Source organism: Phycomyces blakesleeanus (genome assembly GCF_001638985.1).
Source record: "Phycomyces blakesleeanus NRRL 1555(-) unplaced genomic scaffold PHYBLscaffold_8, whole genome shotgun sequence".
NCBI classification, from domain to species: Eukaryota; Fungi; Mucoromycota; class Mucoromycetes; order Mucorales; family Phycomycetaceae; genus Phycomyces; species Phycomyces blakesleeanus.
In genome coordinates this window covers 1,393,502-1,414,052 of record NW_017265141.1, presented here as the reverse complement: position 1 = coordinate 1,414,052, position 20,551 = coordinate 1,393,502, and the positions used below count along the sequence as shown (strand labels likewise).

Below are 20,551 nucleotides of genomic sequence, written 5' to 3'. Positions count from 1 at the left end.
AATTGATGATTGAATTAAAGTTGAATAGAGTGGAATGGATTGTCAAAAAAAAAGGGTACTCTTTTCATATATATATATATATACATTACTTTTAAAAGTGAATGAATGAATGAATGAATTTGATGTGCGCACATATTAAAGTGAAAGTTGGTGAGATGTGAGTGATATTATACGACTATACGAATTTGTCACACATGCTTTTTAAGAAATAAAAAAAAAAATGTTGTTTATTAGGTACAACCTTCATATGCTATAGAGAACATGTCTTATTGGACCGGAGGAAGTAAAGGAGAGTATATATGTAGTACTAAATGAAAGAAGACCGAGAAGACCAAGAAGAAAACATTCAACCCAATTCACAAGACATATTTTCAGTATATTATTATTATCACTACACAGAAACATAATATAAATATCTAAGAAAGAAAGTACTTGACAGCCCACTCTAAGATACAGTCAATCTGATTCCAATCAAATTAATAATACCAGAGCAATAGTTCTTATTTTGTAGATGTGCTAATATTCGCAATCGATTCATGTATTCTCCCTCAAGTCATTTGATTATATAACAAAAAGGCATAAAGATGTAGAATAGAATAGAATAGAAAAGAAAGGGGAAAACACGGTTATTTCTCTATTAAAACCTCTCTCCTGTAATATTGCATCTTGATTGTATATAACATTTTGCTTACATACAAAAAAGTTAATCATTGCCTTTTTGTGCTTCATTTTCAGTCTGTGTTTTATATATATAATTGTGCTTCAATTCAAGTAAATTGGAAATGAACATCGTGCACTGGAGGAGATGAAATATTATAATAAAAGAAAAATATTGGTTACATGTAACACACCAAAAGATACCTACTATATACATGCTGTAGACTACAGAATTCATTTCTAAACCAATCTTTACAGTTCTTTTATGTTTTGTTTTGGCTTGTAAACAGCATCTTCCGACCAGGGGGAAAAAGGTGAAAATGGAATAGATTTCTTGTTCTATAGTTTATCTTGTAGATTTGTATGGAGTTTGGATTATGGTTGCTATCGTGATTGTGTGCTATAGAATGCTTTATATATATATAAAAGGTTCAATTCAATACAGATTTTCATGATTAAAGAGATATATAAAGATGTTTATAGACAGATAGATAGATATATATAATGTATAGATGTGTTTGTGCAAATGTGCTAGCAAGTGATAGAGTGATTGAGTGATTGTACAGATGTGCGATGATTCTTTATAAATATACACATGCATGTATAAATTATAATAGTTATATATATAATTTATACAAATCGATCCCACCATCGTCTTGATTCTCCATCATGATCTGTAGTCATGCCAACCAATCGATCAGTAGAAACAGGTCTACCTACATTACCAATAACAATAACAATAAGAATATGAATACAAAATAATTGTATAATTATATATTTACTTACTCTGATGAACAGACTGATGATGGTCAGAAGAAGTAATGGAAAGATCGGTAGTGCTCCTATTGTTCTTTTTGATATTGGCCACTATCTTTGAAAATTTGCTTGGCTTGTTGGTATTTGCTTTTGATGCAGTTGATTCCGGATACTCAACCTTAAATTTAGTAATAAAAAGATTATATTATGTTTATAAGATTTAAGCAAGTTTTTGTTTTCATCATATTTTATTTTATCTTATAATTTTTTATTTTTTTTCACTTACTTGAGGACTAGGTAATGAACTGCATCCTCCAGCACTTGATTCACACTTGTCATGGCATATCATAACACACGCTTCAAGTTGATAAAAAACGCAATAATTTCAATTTCAATTAAAGTCCAAAAAAAAAAAGATTCAACTTACCAACACAACATACTGCATGTCGTTTTACTGCTACCTGACATACTTTACATACAATAGCTATACACTACAATAAATACAAACTCGAAACTCCAAGAATACAACTCTATATTATACTAAGCAAAATTCTTTTTTTTTGGGGGAGGAAGGTACCTGTTTCAAAGTTGGATTTTACAAACTGATGTTTTGTAATTGTCTTGGTTTCAATGTAGGCGCGCTGGGTGTCCATGATCGGATTGCTTTTGATGTACTCCAGGATATAACTCATATCCAACAAATTCTTGTCATCAGTCAATTGTCCCAAGTCGAGTTCTGGGCAGGTTTGGGATCTATAAGACAGAGGTGGGTGACTTGGAATCTTCTGTTCTCCTTTTACTTCAGATGCTCCTGGGGATGGTGATGGTGATGGGGATGGTAAGGGAGATGGTGTTATTGGTTTTATGGCTACCGAACTTCTTTTTGTACTCTGAGGAGAAGGACGTGGAGGATGTAGCTTTGCAAGTGGGATCATCCAAGGATGCTGAAGTAATTCTTTTGCCGTCGGTCGATTTGAAGGATTTTTTTGAAAACATGCCAACAGGAAATCTTTCAATGGCTACATAATTATTATTTTTTAATTAAAATAGATTGTTACATGACGTTAAACAAGAGCGAGTGCATATATATAATACCTTTGAGAGGGTGGTAGGTAAAGGTGGATGGTCATCTTCAACAATATGGTACAAGGCCGACATTGAAATGAGATTGGCATAGGGAGGTTTGCCGGTCAAGAGCTCGACAATCGTGCACCCCAGCGACCAGATGTCCGATTTCGTGGACGCTCCTTCTAATTCGATAATCTCGGGGGCCATCCAGTACGGTGTGCCGGCCAGGATATCGGCCTCGTCCTGCTTGAGGCGCAAGTTGAAAGACACGCCAAAGTCTGTCAGCTTGACTTCTCCTGTTTTGGTGGTCAGGATATTGGCTGCCTTGAGATCTCGGTGGACAACATCATGGGCATGCAGATAATTTAGTCCTGTCAGGATCTTGTGGGTGAATGAGCCGACTAGTTTTTCGGGAAGGCTTCCAAATGCCTTTAGTGTAGAAAGCAACGATCCATTTTCAGCATACCTAAACAACCAATTTTTTTTTTAAAAAAAATACAGGGAGAAAAGAGGATTAGACTTGTTGCTATCATTTTTTTTATGGATGCAAGCATAAGATCCCTTACTCTAAAACAATGTTGAGATGCTCTTCGTCTCTAACAAACCCAATGTAACGTACGATACTCGAACTTGCCATGCTTTTGAGAAGCTCGACTTCAAGCTTTCCAAAATAGATGGTTAGATTAGGAGTAAAACATCCAGAAAATTCAAGGTTAGTTTGGTTTTCTGGATTTACCATATTTAATTCATTTATATATGTTCCTTACCATGATATCATTGTCCATATCTACATTTTCAACCTTTATACGTTTGATGGCTACAATCTCGCCTGTTTGCATATCCAGTGCTCTAGAATACATAGACATATCACAATAAGGATAAGGATCAAAGACATCGATGCAGATCAGGTGTATAGTCTGTTGCGTACCTGTAGACTGTTCCAAACTGTCCTTTTCCAATACTATTTCCAAGTTGCTAAGTATACACATTGATTTATTGGTTTATTCAAATTCAAATTCAAATTCAAATTTCTATGTATATGTCATGTTTTACTACCCAGAATAAGGAAGATAAAACAACATTATATACAACACCAGAAATTTTTTTTTGCTTAGCTCTACAGCAACCAACCAACTTACATAATGTGCTTCAATTGATCCGTCTTCTTTTCGCAAGACAACTTTGATATTGTCTGGTCTTTTGATCGATGTCGAGTGGACCAAGCTTGCCTCTGACCGACTGGCTCTGCTATGGATTGACTGGCTTGTCTTGCGTTTCAGGTGTTGGCGTGGTAATGAATTCATTGGTGTTGAGCGCGATGGTTGGCCAGGACTTGGTGCTAATGACTCACCAGGAGTATTGTCACTGTTGCTATTGCTGATGCTGGGGCCGCTACTCTTGAGACTATTCTTCTTTGGGTCTATTGGTACACTCAAGAGAGGACTCGACTGCTGCTTAGTAAGCATGGCTGGTTTTGTAAGCATCTTTTTTGTTGGTGTTTCTGCTAGACTTTCGAGGATCATGGACGGTGGGCGGTTGAGTGTGCTATATCCACTGTCTGACGAAAGTTTTGCCGAGTTTTTTGTGGGATTTGTGGCTGGTATCGTGAGTCGAAGTGTGGCTCTCAAGGTATCGTTTTCGTTTTCGTCCTTTATTTCTTTTTTTTGGTAGTTTGTATGATCTTTGGTGCTGCCAATGATGCTAGGGCTAGGGCTAGGGCTAGGGGTTTCATGTTTGGTTTCCTTGATATGGTGCTGATTTGTTTTCTTGTCGGACAATATGCTTGGCTCTACATTAAACACTTTCCGGACATCTGTGGCTCTTCTGTACCGAACCGACGGTTGTTTTGTAGACTGCTCTTTTGAGGACGTGGGGTTGTTGCTAGAGAGTAACATGGATTTCCCGGTTTGGAAATGTGCCATCAGATGATCAGCAGAAGGCTGATGTTTGGCGTTGACTCTTGCTAGTGTTAGGATTGTATTGGTTACCTATGATAGTAATATATGTTTTTACATTATAAGCTGTAAGTAAGTAAATAAATAAATAAAAAAAGAAAAAGAAAATTCAAACAAGCTAGATATTATTATATTTACGGCTATCATGTCCTTGGCTTCGTACAAATCTACGGTCTGAAATAGTTCCGAACTTTGCAATCCCAGCTACAAAAATATAAAATAAAAAATAATTCACAAAAAAGGGAATCACAACAACAGTATTAATTGATATTATTTTATATATAATGGATCTTACTTCATGAGCAGCTTGTAAGAATAGACCAATATTTTGCATCTACAGAGAAAGATATATATAAAAAAAGGTTGTTAGTTTCTCATTTGAATGCAAGATTTTCATAACAAACTCCCTCTTCATATTACCTTTACAAATGGTACATTTTTGCGACTAACTGATCTAACAGCTCCTGGGCGTATACGATTGATTACTCTAATGTATATATGTTATATATATATTTCTTTATTGATATATATATATATATATATTTCTTTATTGATATATATATATATATATTTCTTTATTGATATAGCTTACTCGCATAGTAATATGCCATCCTGGAGCTCTTTGTGTAGATTATCAGAGTCTAAAAGGGAACCCAGAGTTGTTTCAATAAACGATTGGGCAGCAATTTGGTTTCGTTTATGTTGTTCGTCTCGTAACTGATCACATCTTCTATCGGCACTGTAGCTAGACAGTTTTGATTTATGAGAATAGGCAGTCATGAAATACAATTATTATATTTATATATATAAAAAGAAACAAAGATTATAATTACAATTAAATAATTAAATAGAAGAAAGAAAGAGAAAGAAAGAAATGAAAATAAAGGAGAATAGAATAAATCTTTCTATTTAGTTCCTTGTTTTGTTTTCTTGCTTTCTTGCTGATCGAATTGGAAACAAAATAGGCCTCGTTTAGTTTTTTATGTATATATATATATATATTTTCTTGTATGTTATCTTGTAGTTGTACGAACAATATATTTATTTACAAAAATAAAACAAATTCCATTTGGAGCACACAATAAACAAACCGGCCGTTTTTGTTTCAAAAAAGGGATATATAAATTTCTTTCATTTCTCTTGTATATTCCACTAAACTTTCATAATATAAAAGAAAGAAAGAACGTAATGATGTTTCAAAATTTATTTTACTTTTTTCAAAACCCTTTTTTCTTTATATTTATAATTATATTTTTCTTTATTTTTGATTTTTTGCTTTTTTGATTTTTTTTTAAGCCTTTTGTTCAAGAGCAGCAACAATATCTTCAAAGCGGTTGATGTTGCGCAAGAACCAGTCCGCATAACGACGACCAACCTTGCTCTCTGCAATATGAACCACATCCTGCTTCAGACAGAAATCCAAGTCCGATGTCGGCATATATTCACCCTCAAGGAGGTTCCCGGTCACAGACTTGAACTGACGAGACTTCTGCTTCAGGATCAAGAGGTGCACCTTGAGTTCCTCAGCATCGACCTCGAGGAACTTGGCAAGCTTGTCGATACCCATGGTGGTGTAGAGTTTCATGAACGAGCGCAGGGTAGGCAGCATGATCTGGTTACGGATATCAGACATGAAGATCTTGAGCTGGTTGGCATGAGGATCCTATATAAAAAAAAGAAAGTGATTAGATAGATATAGATATCTAAAAAAAAAAAATATGTATTTACATTCAATTGATCGTTTTCAGTCTTTGTAAGATTGACACCGGTAGCAGCAATAAACTTGGGGCAAGCGTATTGCCAGAGATCTTCGTAAATCGGAAGAGACTCTTCACTATTATTATTTTTGATTATTTTGGTTAAATATCATTGACTTTAAATCTATATATCTAAATACACCACTTACCCCTTTTGCATCTTAAACAACTGCTCACCATACTTCTCACGCAATTGAGAGTGGATGTTCTCATCGAGGCGAGTGGGGCAGAGAGCAATGCAGATTGCCAACAAGGCGTACATCTGGTCACCCTTCTTAGCAATCTAATAACAAAGAGAGATAGATACAAAGTCGATTAAAAAAATATTATTGTTTGTATTTGTATTTATATATCTTACTTGATCAAACTGGTAAGAACGAGCATGGTATTGCTTGGTGCGTTGGATGAAAGCCAAGACGGTAGAGAATGCCTTGATGGCATCAGCATAACGACGCATCATCATATAAGCGAAACCAACATAGTAGTATGTAGTGACATGGCATGCAGTAACGCGAGCAAACATGGCCTATTTGTTTGTTTATTTGTTTATAAAAAAAACCAAAAACACAGCAATATCAGTATAAATTTGATACAAGAAACACATATGTATATATTTACAAACCTTTTTGTTCAAGACAATGTTGTCCATCATCTTCAATGCAAGCATGTAATCACCCAACAAGCAGTGGACACGCAACAAACCGACAATTGAAAAGTATCCAAGCATCTTGTAAAGAGGACGAGATCCGTACTCACCAGCAGCCTCCCTAATAAGATCAATAAGAATAAAAGGTCAATAACTTGCTTGAAACCATAACCATAACCATAGCCATAAATGACACAGACTACACACTATCTTTCTTTATGTACACCCCAAAAAAATAAAAGAAGGAAAGGTTTTACTTGATACACACATCATATCACCGCCATTCTTGCTGACCAACAACTGTTCGTTGATACGCGACTTTTGGATGAAAGAGTACAAGACGTTCAAGACACTGTAGCAACTCCAGATCTGGGGGCTAGTGCGCAACAAGGTAATCTCCTGCTCGGTCTTGTTCTTGAGACGGTCGCGGTAGTTACTGAAGGACTGGAACTGGTAGATGAACTCGTCGATGATGTCCCACAACCACTGGTTGGGCAATTCAAGGTTAACAGGGCCCTCAGAGTCTATTATATAGATGATTACAATTTAAATTTTTGTTTTTTGCTTATATATATATATAAACTTACTGAGAATGTAGTTAAAAAGATCACAGTAGTTTTCGTACGAGTGGACACGGTGCTCAAGAGTAGGTGTAAGACGAGCATAGATGTGACGATAATACAATTCACGGTAAAGAGTCAAGAATACTTGATCTGAAACAACAAACAACAACGATAATAGAAAGTAAGTAAAATGGGGGGTTTTTTTATATAAATAAATCCATTATAGATTATAGATTATAATCACTGTTTACCATCATTCACAAGGGGAGCAATGACTTCAGCCTCGGGCCAAGCCTGCTTGGTGTAGTACTTGTCGGTAAGCTTGTTGAAAGAAGAATCGTAAATGTTGTGGAGTTCATAGACGTTGCTGTCCAACACGTTGCGGTAAAAGTGCATGATAAAGTTGCGAACGCCGTCCGGGATCTGTACAGCAGAAGGCTGCTGCTGTGTGGAATCTTTACAGAATAATCAATATCATCAGCCTCATCATCATCAATAACAAAATAATAATAATAATAATAATTGGTATATATTCTTTCTTTTTCATTTGTATAACTAAAACTTTACATATATATTATAAAAGAAATTCAAAATGTGTGCATTTCACATTATACATGTATATAACAGACTTTTGGAATTCTTTTCCAAAATGCTTCTATTCTATTAGATATATCTATCTATATTACCTTCATCAAAGTTGTCTTCGACATCAGATTGTTGGGAGTAACGAGCCTGAGCGACAAGTTCGACTTCGGCAACCAAATCGTCTTCTTCAAAAGTGTCCTGGTACATTCTTTACTTTATTTATTATATAATATATTAATATTAATATTAATATTTTTATATAAATATATATATATTTTAAAAGAAAAATAAAATAAAATAAAATAAAATAAAATATTCCAAAAAAAAAAAAAAAAAAAAAAAAAATAGCAACCTTTTTGGCCTTCACAAAAAAAAACAGAAAAAAAAAAGAAAGTCAATAGTCAAATAAAAAAAAATAAAAATAAAACATTTTGAGTACATGGTAATCCAAAGTCACTTTGAAAACACAGTCGAGACTCCGTCATCAATAGAAGCCTACACATCTACACATCAAGCATAAATAAATAACGCACACACACGTATATATATATACATCTTTGATTTTGGCTCTTACTATATTGTTAACAACCAAATAATTATTATTTCTTTTAATATTTATATTTAATAACTAGATTCCTATAACACTTGTTGTATCATGTTAATTGGGTAAAAAAAATAAAATAAAAAATAGAATGATGATGTGTAGATGCAAAATCAAGATAGATTGGGACCTTTAGGTTTCTGTTGATAAACCAGCATTGTCAATCAGGTTATTTATTTTCATATACAAGAAACAAAAAATATAGATGGTGAATTTGATGGGTTAGTTTCCCCTACAATATCTCTAAACTGTTTCAATACTACATTCGGATCAGATCCTTATATATATATATAATGTATCTCTTGTTTTTTTTCCTAATAAATACAACACAGACCACATACAATCTAATTTGCTTCACATAATGTGAGTGCATATTTACAAAGTGAATGGTTTATTTAAATATTTAAAGAAAAAGAAAACTCTTAGTAATTTGATGCCATCTGTTGGCAGGCCTTGAGGTTTTCAAGGTACCATTGGCAGGCCGACACATCATTGTTGTTCTGTTCAAGGCACTTTGTAAACTGTCTGGCATCAGTCTCACAAGCAGATGCACCTGGAGTACTTGCTTGATAGTTTTGTTGTTGTGGGTAAGATTGATTCTGCTGGTAATCTTGAGGTGCACTTTGTCCCTGTTGGTCGACAGGTTCAGATCTATCTCCTCCAAACATTGATGAAATTCCACCAGCCTATACATACACACACACACACATACATTTATTTATTTATATGTTAATTTCAGTTATACACACCACACCACAACCACAACCACAAACATATATATATATATATACATCTCTTTATTTTCTTCTTCTATCCTTTCTTACCATTGTGTGTCCAATTGTAGAACCGACAGCTACACCCGCAGCAGTGGAGGCCACTAAAGAAAATTAATCATCTTATTAGTTCAGGCCATTCTTTTGTATTCAATTTTTATAATTACTTTGACCAAACAATCCAGGTCGACCAGACTGTTGCTGCTGGACTGCAGGAGGGTTTTGCTGTGTAGGTGCCATGCTGTGTTGTGGTTGCTGCTGATGCTGCTGTTGGGGAGGGGGGCGAGCAGCGGTATGTGCTTGACGTCTTTGAGGAGCGGGAGAAGGAGAGCGGCGAGACTATTGTTGTTATTCTTGTTGATTAAAATACAAACTCTACACAACAAGAACAATCTCTTTCTTTTCTTTTCTTTAAATTACCTGTCTTTGGCGGGCCATGATGTTATGTGTGTGTGTGTGTGTATATATATATATATAGTATGTAAAGAAGTAGTATGATAGAAGAAGAAAAAGTAGAAAATTGAAATATTGTGGGGAAAGTTGAATCAAATTTATAGAAAAATCAATCTTAAAAAAAAATGCTAAAGGCCTTTTACAATGATAGATAGCTTCACGTCATGCGTGCGACTGTGAAAATTAAATACAATAATTGAATTGTCTGTGTGTTACTGAGAGAACAAATTCAAAATCACCCGGACAATACCGCACCTCATTGACTTTTTTTTTATATTTATTTTTAGTCTTGTATGGATCGTGCGTATTTGATTGGTTGGTCGTGACTCCTTCTCTTCTTTCCGGTCCGAAAGAATCTTCTGGATGCTAGTTACGCAACTCCAAGAGACTCTCGGATGAATTCGCTTCTGACCCAAACCTTTTTTTTTAAGGATTAAAAATTGACTCTTATTTGTTTAGCATTAATGGTTTTTTTCGGAATGAATATATTAGTTTTCTTTTTTTTTTCTTGGCACAACACTGACCTTTCCAGGGCTCCAACACACACACGCACACGTATATATATATAAGTATTTGTACAGCAAAATATAAAATAATGCTTCGTTTCTAGGATATAATTTTTCCGTTCCGATTGGAAAGAAGTAATTTGAAAGAAGTAAAGGGGCAAATAAACGATCGAGGTCCTGTGAATCTATAATCAATTTGTTGCTTTTTCTATTCCAATCAAATCTAAACAAGTTTCTCTATTCTGTAGACCATCTGGCATTAATCAAACCAAATCAAATTAACGTTGCGTATACACAAAGCTCTTTTTATTTTTAAGACTACTGTTATTCTTAGCTTATACATTTGAGTCTGAAATCCATTTACATTTCTGACAAAGCATTTCATTTAGCTACATATCTATTCTTTGAACCAAAACACATCTTGAATATATTGAACCAAGTGTTGTCTTTCAAAGAAAGAAAAAAGGAAAGAAAGAGAGAGAGAGAGAGAGAGAGAGAAATAAACGCTAACTAAGTAGTGGTAAAGCCATAGGATCTACGCACAGTACCCACCGCCTTAAAGCACCCACAGCGGCTTGTGTAATTCAAGCAAAAAAAATGTGGCTCCAGGTTTAGACAAACCACTATGGATGCTCTAAATTGTCTCATTTAAATATGTGCATTTATTTATTTTTTGGCTTGAATTTAATGTTTCAATGACACAGACCACTGTGGATGCTTTAACGGAGGCAAGAACTTAACCCTTGATATCAATTTGGAATGCATCATCGAAATGAAAACAATAATAAAATAAAATACTTGTATACCTTTAAACAATGACGGGAAGCACAAATTTGTTACTTGATCCTTGATATCAAATACATAAAAAAGATATAGGTGTCGGTGAATTTCTCAAAAGCCTTTTATATCTTTAACCAGCTTAAATTATTTGGCTTCAACTACACATATACTTCTTATATAAAGCAAGTAGTACTGGGTGGTCAAAAATTGTTGTATACCTAGAATCCATACCTAAAACTAAAGTTTTAATGTTTAGCATTAAATATGACTGTAAGGTCCTATAGAAACAGCATAAAGTAGTTATTGAAACAAATACATATGCAGGTATATGATACTCGAGCCCGAAATCTTGATCGTTGGGCTTGTCTGTTTAAAATAATATACAAAAATAATTTGTAGTAATATATCCAAAGAAACTGGTATACCTGTAACCCTTGATAGAGACTGGGACCTGGATCTTTGGTTTGGACAGTAAAAAACACTAGCAAAACACAATATAAATTAAGCGAATATTCAAAGAGTAGTGTATACCTGTGATCGTCAATGAAATGTGGAACCCTGATCTTTGTCCTGGATTGTGTAAAGACTAAACAAATTTCAATTGACAGAGAGTAAAATTCTCAAAGATACGTATATATCTGTAGAACGGTAGGAAGAGTGGATTCTGGACCATTGACCTGGATTATGAAAATTCTATAAAAAAACACACATACACAAGCGATAATAAAGAAAAACTTAAATAAACTTTTGTCTGCAACTCTTGATAGAAAGTGGGATCTTGGTTGTTAGTAAAGATATTGAAACCCCCCAAACAAACTAAGCTGGCAGCAGAAAAATACTCAAAGCAATTCGTATCTTTGTGGCACTTTATGAACAGTGGGATTTTGATCGTTGTCCTTGACTATAATAAGACCTTGAAAGAAAAAACAGATGTTGGTATGAGCATATTCAAAAAAAAAAGGCTTTTATTTTTACCTTTATCCTTTGATACAGAACGGATACTTGATCTATGTCTGAGGGTAAAAATCATTAAAAAAAGACAATTGATAGTAGGAAAATATGTAGAGAAACATGCCTGTCGATAACTCTGGATGGATATTAGATCCTTGATCGTTGGCCTGGACGGTAAGGACACTAGAAAATTACAGCCAACAGTAAGTAAAGGCTCAATGAGATGTTTATACCTGTAACTCTGGATGGAGATTAGATCCTTGATAGTTAGCCTTGGCTGTGAAAATACTAGACAGCTACAATCTTTAGAAGGTATGCCTTTGATGAATATTTTATACTAGCTGAACTATGTTAAACCCTGCCAGTTTATGTCTTGTTCCTTAGTATGGATAGCATTGAATGGATGGATTATCAAGAAAGTGTTGGACCATATATTTCCATTATCGATGTATACTGTTTTTGACATGGTGTATTATATCTTGATATTAATGCCTTTTGATATGATAAAAGACTGAAATATTACTAACAAAGTGGATTTATATTGAACATGATCCGTCTTTAAACTGTACGTTGATCAAAAGAGTTTGTGAGATAAACAGTAAAGAAGTGTATAAAATATGGATGGTATCTGAAAGAGAGTTTTTTTGATGCGTTCTATTTAGATAGGTCTCTTTTTCTTTTCTTTTTTTTTCTTAAAACATATGACGTCTCAATCATGTGTTTCTGTCCTTTTTTATTATTACTTTTATTATTATTAAGATGATTGCTTGATGACATATCATAAAATCCATTTTTTTATTTTCCTTTTTTGGTTCTATTTTATCTTTTACTCTTCAATAATACTATATATACATGTTATTTTTACTTCTTTCTTTAGCACCTATGTTTAAAATATGGGTCTTGGCTGTTAAAGAAATATCGCTTACACTTTGAAGGATGTGCTGTGTAGGCCCTTGCTTTACTTTTTTTTTTAGTTCGTTTTATGCCACATAAGGTCCGTGCTGTCCGTGCAGCATAACATGTGTCATGGGGCTTAGAGGAGCATAGTTGCAGTATAGGTCGAGACTTGACTTTAGAATGATAGCATTTAAATGAGGTCTTCCGATTGGTTAACTATACGGATGTCAATATAGTGGGTTGCTATGGACCCCCAACATCCCTATTTTTTTTTCTTTTAAAAAAAAAACAACTACTTTCTGTAGTAATTCTATTAACTAAGCTTTTGTTCTTAGGGTGCCGCTAGTTGAGACATTATGTACGTCTTTGCGCCCGTTTATAAAAGTGCCCGTTGAGTTTTAGTGTGTGGCTACTGGATATACAGGTTTTGTCTGGTTGGGAGAAAGACAATATCCATTTAAAAAGTATGCTCACAATTAAAGGATCCTTGAGGCCTTTTGATGTGACTTTTTTTTTCAAAAAAAAATAATAATAATACTGGATAGCCCATCTATATTATCCAATGTCTTTGAGGTCTACAGTCTAGCTTTGGTTTGTTGGAAGCTATTTTAGCTTGAAGCATTATGCCTTTATATAAATGAATCTTTTCTATGGTCGATTAAATATGAGTGTACTGGAAATAATATCTTTTTAAGGTTTCTCTGAGTATTTGCAAATCCAAAGCAACGGTAATTATAGCTTTTTAAATTTTATTATATTAAAAATACAATTAAATAAACAATATATGTATATGTATATGTATATTTGGCTTTTAAGTAACCAGGCGAGATACATTAAGATTCACTACCTAGAGGTTGTTTGAGATTAATTGCTTAAAATAATAGGCACCTTTATGTATATCAGAAAAGTCCAAGTTATTGCCTTGAAAGGATAACTTTCTTTTTTGAAATTTGTTAAATTTAAAAATAAATTAAGTCTAGCAAAACATAAGAAAATTACTAGTATTACGGTTGGATGGTACACAGTATATATGTATATACATATGTATGTATGTATATGCATATAAAAGAGATCTTTATTATGGAACAGGAAAAATATTTTAATTAAAACTATAAAGGCACGTATCAATTGCTATCTTATTTATATTTATCTTTTGAATTCATTTGTAACTCTTTCTTTTTTTTTTATATATGTGTATCATTTATTTCTTACAAAATACACACATATATACATAAGCCCACTATACACCTTTCAATATATTCTGTGCATATATTCCAAGCCTCTGAGATCCAGACAAGATTCAATTCAAATACAATGTAAATTCAATGATGAAATAGGCAGCAATTATTGGCTAAAAGAAAGAAAAAACTCATTATTTTGTGGAAATATGAAACAAATTATTCTCATTTGATTGTTGCATTCAATCGAAAGATACCTTTAAAATATCATTTTTATTTTTATTTATTTTTTGCAGTGATACGCGCAGAGCCATACTTTAGAATATTTAAAGAGCTAAAGTATTTTGCGACCAAAGTACCAATAAAATTCACACACACACACACACAAAAAAGAAAGGGGATCTTGATTTGTAATGGATAATAAACCTTATTGGCAACCCAACTGGGTCAAACAATCAAGTATGTTGTTTCTAAATATAAATTTCACAAGAAAGAAAGAAAGAAAGAAAGCACATCACATCATATTATATCTATACGCAGGCTTGGTGATTTATCGTGGAAGAAGGACAAAAAGAAGACATATAACGACTAAAAGGGACTTTCTTTATATGCGTATGTACATATATGGGTGACAGTAAATGAGTGATTTATGTTCTTTATTGGTTGCTTAGTTACTTGGTTGACTGCATGATTACTATTGAAAGGTTCCATAGATAAACCAAAAGAACGATTTCAATTTATTTCAATTTACTTGATTTTTGCTTTGCTTTTCATCTACATCCTTGTAAACATTAGAATATATTAATAAACCTTTTTTAGCCTAGATCTCACATATTGTGTTATATCGGATCTGAACTGATCTGGTTTTGTTCCGTTCAAGATTATCAATGTATTCTTTGTGGCAATTCGGTTAAACCAATCAACCAAGAAGAATGCTTTTTTATTTTTATTTTTATTTTTAAATGTAATATTAATTAAGAGTCTTTTGTCACCATATGAATAGACAACGGAGTGCATATTTGGCATTAATTTAACCGAGTTTCTGGGATACACCTTTTCTTTCTTTCTTTCTTTTTTTTTTTAGCAAAAATCACAATATAACTAACAAATCGAATACCATTTATAATTCTTGTCTTATTTTGTTTTGTTAGGTGGTAGCTTTAATAAGGACCATAAAGACTATATGATCAAGTACAAAGAGTAGGATATGAAAACCAACAATTGTTCTCAAATAAGCACTTGCTTTTTCTTCATGGAAAAGCACACTCAATTCTAGAAAATATCAGAACTGGAGCCACTCAAGAATGTTTTTTTTTTTAAAAAAAAATTGTAGGGGAATATGAGAATAAAGATAGGTAAGATGAGAAGGAGGGGTATTAGGAGGACGAGTAGGAGGAGGATGAGGGAGAGGATAAGGGAGAGAGGGGGATAAAGGATAGACAGTGATAGAGACCAAAATATTTTTACTTTTTTTATTTATTTTTTTATTTATTTATATAATGAAATTCATTATTTAGACTATGCTTAGACTTGCATGCTAAATTTTGATCTTGCGCATAAAGATGAATTTACACAACAGCAAACAATAATTTCAATGCCAATGCCAATCGCAATATCACCATCTATTAGTCTTAATCTTATTCTTATTCTTATTCTTACTTATTTTTATTCTTTTTTTTTGAAAATATTAGCACCAAATAAAACAAACAAACTAAGCAATATACCAAGTGCATACTTGTAAAAAAAATTATGACATTCTATAATACACAGGGCTTTCTGACCTTTCTATACATTATATATACATTATATATATTGTAGCATGGCCTGACAAGCGTTATTTCAAAAAGAAAAAGAGAAAGACATTCCAACTTTCACCTGTCAAATCCCATTGAACATTCCACTCTATCCAGACAGCGTGAAAGTTATCTATCTCTCTATCTCTCTCTCTACAAAGAGAGATACACTTTAATATACTCAATTTTTTTTTAAAAATGTAAATATATATATATATATATATAGTGATGAGATCCAATGAATAGATTAATTGGTATAGACAGATAGAGATGCATGCATGCTGACATGCTGACATGCTGACATACAAACCGATAGACAGGAAAGCCAACAGGGATTTGGGCAGACATTCATACAGACATAAAAGATCGATTGAGTCAGTCAGGTTCTGGGACTTATCTTGAGAATTCGCTTGTAAACTGTTATTTGTAAGCAAGACATGAATCGAGATTAAAGAAATCGGAAATATTGTCGATATATTGACAAAAAAAAAGACAAATTAGATTGTTTCCAATAGAATACACATACATCTTTACCTTATAGTCTATACCTTGCATGCTATACACGTTACTCTTTAAACAATAGAAATGAACCAGAGTATGATAATACGAGAAGAAGAAAGTCAAAAAGAAGAAGAAAAGAAAGAGAGAAAGAAAGAAAGAGAAAGAAGAGGTGTTATATCGACCCATAAAGTACCATTTTCTTTGCTGTTGGAGGCTAAACAAACATGGTACATTGACATGTATATCTTTTCCTGTCTTTTTTTTTTGGGGTAATTTTTTTGGGATAGCAAAATGACAAAGTATTAGGAATTAGCCGCTGGATCAAATACAATACCTCTTCATTTTATTTTATTTTATTTTGTAAAATAAAATGCATATAAAAAAAAGGTTTAAATGAGGAAGGTATAGGGTGCTTCAAAGACTATAGTATTTGAAAAAAAAACAGTAAGGATTGAAACATCTTTGGGTTATAAGAATAAAAGAAGATCTTTACTGAGAATTGTACTTCGCTGGATTGCTGGATAGCTGGATAGTTTGTTGATCAGGCGAGAATAATGATAGCAATAATTCATTAATATTAGTATTTTAGCTCAACGAAACATGATTTCAAGATATGAATAATAACAAAAGGACTTTAGGTTATTTTGGTCCGGGAGAAATATCAATTGTTCTAACATCAAACTGCTTAATCGTATGTTTTTTTTTTATTTATTTATTTTTTGAAAAATCATATTATATTCTTCTTGTCTAAACCACTCGAACCACATTCTATGACATTCTTCTAACCTTCACAACCAAAAAGGTTTCCTTCAACATTGTTGCCCCGATACTAGTAAAATTTTATGTATATCTTACACATGTGCTGATAGGCCTCTGTCTGTCTGTCTCTTTGATTGATTATATATACTATTCTATAGAATGCAGCCATACGAAAAATAATAATAATAATAATACATACTTTTTGATACATAAGCTCCTTTAGCCAATCTAAACAAAAACCATTTTTTTTCTTCCTTTTTTTAAATACTCTTCAATATTTATTCATTCATCTTCTTCTTCTTAATTTTTCTTATTCTTATTCTTTCTTTCTTATTCTTTCTTTAAAAGCAAACCATACTTTATCTAAAGAAGAAAGTCAACCAATAGACCACAGACAACAATGATAAAAAGCATTTCACCAAAAACCAAACTGTCTGAATCACCGAATGATTTGACTGAAGCCATTGCAAAAGGATGGGAGATCCCTGACTTTACTATCAAGGAGATCCGTGATGCCATTCCAGCCCACTGTTTCGAACGCAACACCTTCCGATCATTGTCCTATGTCTTACATGACCTGTGCTTTATTGCACTCTGGGGATACTGTGCTACCTGGATTGACGTCGTGAGTTCTGGATTTACCTGGGCTGCTCTCTGGGCAACCTATGGAGTGCTTCAGAGCATTGCCGGATCTGCTCTCTGGGTTCTTGCACACGAATGCGGCCACCGGGCATTTAGTCCTTCAATTGTAAGCAGACCTCCCACAAAATAAAACTAAAAATAAAAAAAAAGATACCAGTATTTAGTTTAATGTCCTAGAGCAAAATAATTGGCCTGTCAAAAGCATCCATATATACTAATGATCTTTGTTTGTTTGTTAGTTGATCAATGATACTGTTGGTATGATCATTCACAGCAGCCTTCTTGTACCATATCACTCATGGAAATATACCCACGGCAAACATCACAAGTCAATTGGACATTTAACCAAAGACAAGGTAAAAGACGGATAATAATAATAAGAAGAATAATGAGGAGAAGTATTGCCAGTGCTTATCGGAGATCATAAGCATAAGCATAAGCATAAGCATACGCATACGCATACTCATACGCATAAGCACACGTATAAGCATAAGCACACGAATAAGCATAACAATGAAACCTGATTCTTACTATTCTTTTTATTTATTTTATTTTATTTATTTTAAAAAAAAAGATTCATTATCCTAAGCAAAGGTCTGCAGTTGGATTGCCTCCTCGTGAGCTGGATGAAGAGGCCGATGGACCGCACAGTATTTTCGAAGACTCGCCTATTGTGGCCACTTTTGATCTACTGATGTTCCTGTTCTTCGCATGGCCGACGTACCTATTGTTCAACCTCTCGGGTGACACGACAACCAAGCGATGGGTGTCGCATTTTAACCCAAACAGCTACATGTTTCGCAAGCACCAGTTCTGGAAGGTAGTCCAGTCTGCGGCGGGTGTTGGAGCCATGATTGGTGCGCTGATTGTGGCTGGCCAGATCTTTGGCTCGACTGTGGTCTTCAAGTACTACCTTATTCCTTACATCTGCGTCAACTTCTCGATCACGATGATTACCTACCTGCAGCATACCAGTCCGTATATGCCCCGCTACGACACTGATGTCTGGAATTTCCAGCGTGGTGCTGCCCTAACCATCGACCGGTCCTATGGAGTCATTATCGATCATCTCTCGCATCATATTGCGGATACCCATGTCATGCACCACTTTGTGTCTACGATGCCGCACTACCATTGTGTAGAGGCAACCAAGCATGTCAAGAAGGTTCTCGGTAAACACTACTACCATGATCCCACACCAATTCTCAAGGCATTGTATGAGAATTGGACCCAATGTAAATTTGTTGAAGAGGAGGGAAGCGTACGGTTCTATAAGCGCTAGTTTTCTTGATTTCTGTTTCTGTTTTTTCTTTCTTTCTTTCTATTCTGTTATTATTCTTTTCTCTCTCTTTCTCTCTTTCTCTCTCTCTTTAGTTGTTGTTGTTTTTATTATTATTATTATTTCTCATTCCAATTATCGGTTCCATTCAATATATTTATTTATTTCTTTCCAGTATCCAGCACATTCTTTATTTTGTATGTATTTTGTGAGCCATTGAATGAGTGAACGGATAGATAGATATAAAAGGCTCCCTTATGATTTGTAAATAATGAAAAAGGTAGATGGAAAATAAAGTAGATTTACAAGTTAATTCATAAAGGGCATGGTGGCCAGTGATTTCTTTTTTTTTTAAAAAAAAAGAAAGTAATACATGAATGCAAGGGGTTTAGAACAAAAACCAACTCTAATATTTGAAGTTGACCGCAAATACTGCTTGTTGATCATTTATCCCCTCCCCTAGCCCATCCTCCCCTGCGTACGACCCCACTCATACACTTACAACCTGCTAACATACATACATGCAAGTGTCCATAAAACTAACAAGACATATAGGAAAGAATAGGTTTAAAGTCAAATCTAAATTCGACTTTTTATATATCAAACTCACACTTGCACCTGTACTTGTTTTCTTTCTTTAATTGATGCTAGCAGACGTTCCTCGACCTTTTGCAATTTCCTTGATTTTATTTATTTGATTTTTGGTTTGGCTAATTGCATGTGAAAATTGCAAAAAAGAAAATATACCCATTTCTGGAATACTATCATTATACAGTAAAAAACACTATACAAGGCGCGCAATTTGAAAATTTAAGGCGCACAATTCGAGAAAATAAGGCGCACAATTTGAGAATTTAAGGCGCACAATTCGAAAATTTAAGGCGCACAATTCGAGAATTTAAGTCGCACATTTGAGTGTATGTTATATTATGTAAAAAATGAGAAATCACAAAGGTTCTTTATTTTCACATTTTGTGAACTGGTTTACAGAATGCTGGACGATGTTATGGTAGTCCTCATCGCTAAGACTACGCCATCCATCCTCGATTATGGTGAGAATAGTCCCATTGTCGTTCAAACTCTTTCTTTGCACTCTGTCCTTCACCACTTTCCAAAACATCTCAATAGGATTGAGTTCTGGAGAGTATACCGGAAGGTAGACCGAATTGTATCCCCTGGAGGAGATATATCGACTGATATCTGCACTCTGGTGAATGGGTGCATTATCCATCACCAGGAAGTTCCCCTTCATATTGGCATACTTGTCCATCTCACCAAGAACAGCTTTCACAAACATAAAGAAATGCCCGGCCACTGTACCCTTTGAGCCGGACTCACCAGAAGAGGACTGCTTGCAGAACTTAGGATTCCTCAAGCTGACGTATATAAGTCCTTTGGCCGATATAGCCCCAAGAATGGTAAGAAGGTGGGACCTGGTGGTTGGGGTGGTG

At 34.1% G+C, this 20,551-nt stretch overlaps 5 protein-coding genes across 5 annotated transcripts; 1 reads left to right on the top strand and 4 right to left on the bottom strand.

Annotated features, from left to right (window-relative positions):
* Positions 1 to 1,107: 1,107 nt before the first annotated feature.
* Positions 1,108 to 3,450, bottom strand: PHYBLDRAFT_133059 (hypothetical protein). Its single transcript, XM_018429545.1, has 7 exons — positions 3,410 to 3,450; positions 3,249 to 3,330; positions 3,048 to 3,142; positions 2,509 to 2,947; positions 1,991 to 2,432; positions 1,444 to 1,897; positions 1,108 to 1,373 (listed from the first exon to the last, which is right to left on the bottom strand). Exons 2-6 carry the CDS (start codon positions 3,318 to 3,320, stop codon positions 1,809 to 1,811), a joined length of 1,137 nt encoding a protein of 378 aa, XP_018293114.1. The 5' UTR covers positions 3,321 to 3,330; positions 3,410 to 3,450; the 3' UTR covers positions 1,108 to 1,373; positions 1,444 to 1,808.
* Positions 3,451 to 5,617: 2,167 nt separating this feature from the next.
* PHYBLDRAFT_186634 (hypothetical protein) lies at positions 5,618 to 8,354 on the bottom strand. Its single transcript, XM_018439265.1, has 10 exons — positions 8,340 to 8,354; positions 8,089 to 8,200; positions 7,654 to 7,857; positions 7,427 to 7,552; positions 7,108 to 7,363; positions 6,816 to 6,960; positions 6,552 to 6,719; positions 6,343 to 6,476; positions 6,165 to 6,270; positions 5,618 to 6,099 (listed from the first exon to the last, which is right to left on the bottom strand). The coding sequence occupies exons 2-10, from the start codon at positions 8,192 to 8,194 to the stop codon at positions 5,728 to 5,730; spliced, it is 1,617 nt and encodes a 538-aa protein (XP_018293113.1). The 5' UTR covers positions 8,195 to 8,200; positions 8,340 to 8,354; the 3' UTR covers positions 5,618 to 5,727.
* Positions 8,355 to 8,932: 578 nt separating this feature from the next.
* On the bottom strand, positions 8,933 to 9,842 carry PHYBLDRAFT_181044 (hypothetical protein). Its single transcript, XM_018438406.1, has 4 exons — positions 9,782 to 9,842; positions 9,529 to 9,700; positions 9,413 to 9,465; positions 8,933 to 9,274 (listed from the first exon to the last, which is right to left on the bottom strand). Exons 1-4 carry the CDS (start codon positions 9,797 to 9,799, stop codon positions 9,011 to 9,013), a joined length of 507 nt encoding a protein of 168 aa, XP_018293112.1. The 5' UTR covers positions 9,800 to 9,842; the 3' UTR covers positions 8,933 to 9,010.
* A 1,503-nt stretch (positions 9,843 to 11,345) lies between these two features.
* On the bottom strand, positions 11,346 to 12,517 carry PHYBLDRAFT_67834 (hypothetical protein; the record flags this gene model as incomplete). Its single annotated transcript, XM_018441855.1, has 6 exons — positions 11,346 to 11,378; positions 11,417 to 11,466; positions 11,526 to 11,581; positions 11,632 to 11,686; positions 12,076 to 12,369; positions 12,409 to 12,517. 6 exons carry the CDS (start codon positions 12,515 to 12,517, stop codon positions 11,346 to 11,348), a joined length of 597 nt encoding a protein of 198 aa, XP_018293111.1.
* A 5,062-nt stretch (positions 12,518 to 17,579) lies between these two features.
* Positions 17,580 to 19,103, top strand: PHYBLDRAFT_155178 (hypothetical protein; the record flags this gene model as incomplete). Its single annotated transcript, XM_018433388.1, has 3 exons — positions 17,580 to 17,927; positions 18,061 to 18,177; positions 18,396 to 19,103. 3 exons carry the CDS (start codon positions 17,580 to 17,582, stop codon positions 19,101 to 19,103), a joined length of 1,173 nt encoding a protein of 390 aa, XP_018293110.1.
* Between the last annotated feature and the right edge of the window lie 1,448 nt (positions 19,104 to 20,551).

What these genes read in the sequence shown, in the direction of transcription:
- PHYBLDRAFT_181044 (XM_018438406.1), bottom strand. An exon ending in ACCTGGATTGTTTGGTCAAA is followed by an intron (nt 9,466 to 9,528) that starts GTAATTATAAAA and finishes AATTTTCTTTAG; the next exon opens with TGGCCTCCACTGCTGCGGGT. An exon ending in CTACAATTGGACACACAATG is followed by an intron (nt 9,275 to 9,412) that starts GTAAGAAAGGAT and finishes GTGTATGTATAG; the next exon opens with GCTGGTGGAATTTCATCAAT.
- PHYBLDRAFT_133059 (XM_018429545.1), bottom strand. Translation starts at nt 3,320, where the DNA reads ATGCAAACAGGCGAGATTGTAGCCATCAAACGTATAAAGGTTGAAAAT. An exon ending in CATCTCAACATTGTTTTAGA is followed by an intron (nt 2,948 to 3,047) that starts GTAAGGGATCTT and finishes TTGGTTGTTTAG; the next exon opens with GTATGCTGAAAATGGATCGT. An exon ending in TACCTACCACCCTCTCAAAG is followed by an intron (nt 2,433 to 2,508) that starts GTATTATATATA and finishes ATAATTATGTAG; the next exon opens with CCATTGAAAGATTTCCTGTT.
- PHYBLDRAFT_186634 (XM_018439265.1), bottom strand. Translation starts at nt 8,194, where the DNA reads ATGTACCAGGACACTTTTGAAGAAGACGATTTGGTTGCCGAAGTCGAA. An exon ending in GTTCTTACCAGTTTGATCAA is followed by an intron (nt 6,477 to 6,551) that starts GTAAGATATATA and finishes CTTTGTTATTAG; the next exon opens with ATTGCTAAGAAGGGTGACCA. An exon ending in CTGAAAACGATCAATTGAAT is followed by an intron (nt 6,100 to 6,164) that starts GTAAATACATAT and finishes TTTTTTATATAG; the next exon opens with GATCCTCATGCCAACCAGCT.